This window comes from Pollachius pollachius, assembly GCF_949987615.1.
Source record: "Pollachius pollachius genome assembly, chromosome: 15".
Lineage (NCBI taxonomy): Eukaryota > Metazoa > Chordata > Actinopteri > Gadiformes > Gadidae > Pollachius > Pollachius pollachius.
The window spans coordinates 16,252,606-16,258,147 of NC_136948.1; the positions used below are offsets into that span (position 1 = coordinate 16,252,606).

Below are 5,542 nucleotides of genomic sequence, written 5' to 3' on the forward strand. Positions count from 1 at the left end.
CTTTAGACACTCTCTGGATGGATCCCTGAATAGTGAGGTTAAAAATGTAAATGATAATGGAGCACATGGCGACTCTACTCTTTCAGTAGTTTATGGATTTAGTTCACAGGTCAAAACACGACAAGACCTTTCTGGTTGTTGTCTACATATTTTCCCCTTAGGTTCCAGTGGATTCTCCATATTTCCGAGCTAATGCATGGTGGGTGATTTGGAGGTTGGAGAGTGTTGTGTGTCTGTCGACCCTTGTTAAATAACATTAATAACTAAAACAGAGGGACTCAAGGGGGTTGCAACACCACCGAGGGCCAAAGAGGGAACACTGCTTCAGGCGAACAATGAAATATTGCACCAGCAACCTTGCCTCCCTGCTGCCACCAAGTGGCCAACTGTTGACATTACGTCCATTATAATGTAGTATTCCCATATTTACTGTAGTATTTGCGCAAAGAATATACATGAAGACATAAGGCTATTTAAATATATATATTTATATTAATAGTTTATTGTTATTTCAAATAATAATAATAAATTCATTGAAATAACAATAAGCTATTACGTTTCTGGCTGATTTCCTTGAAACCCCTGAAAGTCCAGTGTTAAAACTGTTCACACATTTTGAAAGCACATTGAAGAAGTTACTTGGACCACCAGAGAGTCACATGGGCCAGCTGGTTACATGACCACCACACCAGATTTACAACAATACATTCATCACCCAAGCCGCAGGATGCCACTGGAGGCTTGGTATATGGACAGCTCTGATGAAGATCAGAGACTGCCACACAAACTCAGCCCAAACCAGCCCGTCTCTTTGGACGAATTAAAGAAGATCGGCGTGTTGCACTGGAAGGTACAGCTACTTTATGTGCAGTCGTTCAGGCTAACTCGTTAGCTACCGCAGCTAACAGCGCCCATCCGCTACAGTAGCCCGAGCTAAGGATTACATTAAAGAAAACGTTTCTTGTGTGTGTGTGTGTGTGTGTGTGTGTGTGTGAAGCAAGGTTATAAAACATTGTCAACGTTTGGTTTGATCTCACATGCAGTCCCTCACGTCTTTGTGTTGATTTACGTTGTGCATATATGACTAGTAGTCAACAATGTTGTAAACAATGTTTTCATTGCCCAGGGATTTGGATATCTAAAATATTTCAAAATTTAGGGGATCACATGTTTCCAGTGAAAGTTGCACAACCAAACCATCTGAAAACGATGTATTTGGAGCTTTAATCCAAACAAAAACAACAAAAACAAAGACATTTCATGCTGTGAAACCTTCAACATTAAATTATTACCCTAAAATATATCGGGTGGAGTGTGGTTTCTTAAGAGAATCTGAGCGATCATTGATCCATTTGTATTACTTCTCAGTTGAACGCTGACATGTATGAAAATGACCCAGAGTTGGAAAAGATTCGCAAGGATCAAGGCTACTCCTTCAGTGACGTCATCACCATTCAGAAGGACACACTGCCCAATTATGAAGAAAAGGTAATGCAATCTCCTTGGTCAAAAGACAGCTCACTGTTGTTGTAAAACCCTTTTGCAAACACACAATATTACTTGAGTAATATTGCTGTGGTAGCATACTTGAATATACTTAAACAGGGTTCCTTTTGAAGCAAAGCAAGTAGAAACTGTTCAATTTTGTTGGACAGTTTGAACCATGTGTGCGCCACACATTTCATGTTAATCTACATTAAATGTGATGCAAATCTATTATGTTGAGTGTGTGATGCCTGTATACAACAAATAAGCATTCAGTTTATCAAGGTAAAAAAAATCAGTTGAGAGAGTGTGATTACTCAACTTACAAGGCAGTGCTAAATTTAATTTATGGGACCATGCTATAATAACCCAAAATCCCCACATTTCCATGTAGGCCTTAACCCTCTTTCCCCCGTATCTCTAAACTGGCGTAGTTGTGGGGAACAGATCGGCACTGGGGACAGCTGCCGCCTTAATTAAAACTCCCAATTAAATCAATTCAAATTTGCAAGGTGCAATTAAAAGACATGAGGTGGAATCCGTGGCCCCCTAGGTAATCTCTCTCTGCCTGCCTCCCCTCCTCCCAACAGCTGAAGATGTTCTTCGAGGAGCACCTCCACTTGGACGACGAGATCCGCTACATCCTGGACGGCCAGGCCTACTTTGACGTCAGGAGCGCGTGCAACCGATGGATCCGGATCGCCATGGGGAAAGGCGACCTGATCACCCTGCCCGCGGGAATCTACCACCGCTTCACCCTGGATCAGACCGTAAGTCGACGGGGGCGACAGTACAGCGGGAGGGGTAGGGCGGGTGAACTGGCAACCTGAAGGTTCCTGGTTCGATCCCCAGCCCCAGAGTGTCGAGGTGTCCCTGAGCAAGACGCCTCACCCTGACTGCTCCTGACGAGCTGGCTGTCGCCCTGTGTGGTTGACTCCGCCGTCGGTGTGTGGATGTGTGAATGAATGGTTTTAAGTCGTTTTAGAAAAAAAGCGTCAGCAAAATCACCTAAATGAACATCAATAAACATTAATAATCCATGATGGTCAATAGGTTGGATGTACACATAAGTGACATTAACTGTATATATATAAAATTGTAGAATTTGTAGTTTATGGGAACATTCTGCAGTATGTATTGCCCTTATAGTGTTTGTATTTGCAGAACTACACGAAAGCCATGCGGCTGTTTGTGGGCGAACCCGTTTGGAAAGCTTACAACCGGCCTGCAGACGACTTTGAGAAACGTCAGCAGTACGTTGCTTCACTACAGTGTTCCTGAAACATGGGAGAGAGAGACACACACACTTACCCATAATGTGGATGTAAAATCAGTATTTACACAAATCAAATATATAGTTTAGTGCCTTGATTTTTATGAAATGTTTTTGTCATCACTAGTTTTGAAAACCTTCAGTTTTGTTCACATGAAAATAAAAATGCTGCTAACTTTCAATCTTTTTTGTCCGTTATTTTTGGTATGTCCTTATACAAACTACCTCAAATGCTTTCAAGTTAATTTAAAAATATAATTTTATTTTCAGTAAAACAAATGACTGCACATAGTAAAGTAAGATTAACTGCACATTCTCCGCACAAACTACGATTATTATAAAGATAAGGATCAATAGAATCAATAAAATATTGAAGCGCGACACAAGCATTCTGATATAACATCCCTATTATAATATATACAGCTTTATATTAAGTGATTCATTTTCTAATAGTGTAAGGAGAGGTTCACACAACAGTCCAACTTGTAGAGCGAGAGATATTTAGCAGGTTAAGATTTGATAGTGAACGATGACAGTATCTATGCAATTATAAACAAACTGCTCAGAGGGAAAGCGGAAGGGAGAGCCACATTGACCGTCCTGGAGCTCAGGATAATGCCCATGCTGTCTATGAGCAGTACCACGGTGTCTGCCCTTATTACCACATGTGTGTGTGGCAGGTGGGAGGGTTGGTGCTCATTCAACTTTGTGATTCCTCCGTGGTGATCTATTTAAAAGTTTAAAAGGAGAAAATGTATTCCCCTTCACAGTCTATCGAACATTTAGGCCACTCAAGTGCATCCTAAAAGGACCATAATGTCACTTGATTCCCTGCAGAGGAACAAGTAAGTGGCTGGGACTGGTTGGAACCCAAATATCCCTTTTTCATAGGTCTAAAAAAAGCAGAGAAAGTCCAAACATGGGCTGTTTGGTGGAAACCAATCCTAACACAGCAGCACAACATTCTCATTCCAGGTTCTACAAACCCCATCTTACAACGGAGCCTTCGGGTGCCCTTTTTTTAAGTCTACCTCCCAAGTCCCGACCATTCAGACGCAGTTTGTTCACATGGCTATACGCTGCATGAACAACATCCCCACCGGGGACGACCCTAGCCTCCCCTGGGCCCCTGATCTCGAGAGTCGGTGTGGGGGCGGGTCGGTCGGGGACGCAGTGGCTCACACCAGTTTGAGGCACAGCGTGTTGAAGCTGTCCCCCTCTCGGCAGGCCACCGCCTCCAGCAGGGCCTGCTTCTTCTGGGTGCTGCGCGACGACTCCAGCTCGTACATGGTGGTGAGGTTGAAGAGCACGCTCTCGTGGAGGTACTGCGCCGGGTCCTGCTGCACCAGGCCCTCCAGCTGGCCCAGGGACTCCTTCAGACGGCCCAGGTAGAGCAGGCACACGGCCGCGTTGTTGTTGGCCTGCGGGGGAGAGAGACCGATGAGGAGGATGGAGGGCTAGCGTGGAGTGGTTATGTCTTCCGTATTTGTTCCAACCTTCAAGGGTTGTTACAACCTTCTAGGGTAGAATCGCTGAAATAACTTGACAAATGGATGTTGACTTCACGGTCTCATCATTGAAAGTCACCTGGTTGCGTGTGGTCGTAGTAACTCACACCTACCACTGGGTTTTTGGGGTCAACCTTCAGGACTTGGGAGAAGGACGCGTGTGCCTCTGTGTAATTGTTCTGACTCAGATGAACAAATGCTCTGAAAAACAAAAGCATTACGTTTCAGGGTTGCAGCACAACGAACGAAACCAACATCCAACCAAACTTATCAAAGGGGCATAAAGAGACAGAACATCACACATGCTCAGTGGAAGGTGTGAGCCGTCCGTTGCCTTTCGTCAAGAGAGTATTTATGGGTTTGTGAGCCTATGTCGGAGTCACACAGGTGCCGTCACACGCCGTCAACCACACACACACACACACACACACACACACACACACTTAACACCCGGCAGAGCTGCGGAGACGCATGTGTGACCTCTGCATGTGACGAGAGAAAGGAAGTGCCAAGCAGCCAAAGGTCCCCGAAAGAATCACCTTTAATAATTCCTAAGTGTGAGCGCGTGCATAGACACACACACACACAGGTGCTAAATGATTGATAGATGCAGAAACACTGATAAAATGACAAACCTGTTCATCAACACATTCGTGGTGTGACTGGGATGAGTCCCTGTCGCTTGGCATGCTTTCTCCACATCCTGGAAATATCTCTCAGCTGTTTTGATATCACCGATCTGGCCAAGGACAGACACACAAAAACAGACTCACGGCTTAAATTACAGATGGGCTGACTTGAGAGAGAAAACCTTAATATACTGTAGTATAGCAGTATAGTAGTATAAATTAATGTGTGTGTGTTGTGTTTAGGGTATCCACGATAAGACAAAATGTAAAAGCACAAAAGATTTAGTAGGAGGTGTGTGTGTGTGTGTGTGTGTGTGTGTGTGTGTGTGTGTGTGTGTGTGTGTGTGTGTGTGTGTGTGTGTGTGTGTGTGTGTGTGTGTGTGTGTGTGTGTGTGTGTGTGTGTGTGTGTGTGTGCACCTGCAGAAAGATGCGTCCGATGCCGCTGAGCAGCTGCACTCTCTGCTGGGGTTTGTACTGGATGATGGAGTGATAGATCTCCACTGCCAGGACATAGTCCTGCAGAGAGCGAGAGACGAGAGAGACGAGAGCGAGAGAGAGACAGAGCGCGCGCACGAGAGAGAGAGACAAGAGCGAGAGAGAAAGAGACGAGAGCGAGAGAGAAAGAGACAAGAGCAAGAGAGAGAGA

At 44.6% G+C, this 5,542-nt stretch overlaps 2 protein-coding genes across 2 annotated transcripts in view; one reads left to right on the forward strand and one right to left on the reverse strand.

The window, feature by feature from the left end:
• Positions 1 to 676: 676 nt before the first annotated feature.
• Positions 677 to 2,902, forward strand: adi1 (acireductone dioxygenase 1; the record flags this gene model as incomplete). The annotated part of the gene is made up of 4 exons (XM_079753081.1): positions 677 to 850; positions 1,369 to 1,488; positions 2,076 to 2,255; positions 2,650 to 2,902. 4 exons carry the CDS (start codon positions 677 to 679, stop codon positions 2,764 to 2,766), a joined length of 591 nt encoding a protein of 196 aa, XP_079609207.1. The 3' UTR covers positions 2,767 to 2,902.
• A 101-nt stretch (positions 2,903 to 3,003) lies between these two features.
• Positions 3,004 to 5,542, reverse strand: part of trappc12 (trafficking protein particle complex subunit 12) — a 20,213-nt gene continuing 17,674 nt past the window's right edge. The window contains exons 7-10 of the mRNA XM_079752289.1: positions 5,314 to 5,412; positions 4,902 to 5,005; positions 4,380 to 4,467; positions 3,004 to 4,179 (exon numbers count right to left, since the gene is read on the reverse strand). Coding sequence (XP_079608415.1) covers positions 3,937 to 4,179; positions 4,380 to 4,467; positions 4,902 to 5,005; positions 5,314 to 5,412 — 534 coding nt within the window. The 3' untranslated portion in view covers positions 3,004 to 3,936. The remainder of the gene's footprint in view (positions 4,180 to 4,379; positions 4,468 to 4,901; positions 5,006 to 5,313; positions 5,413 to 5,542) is intronic.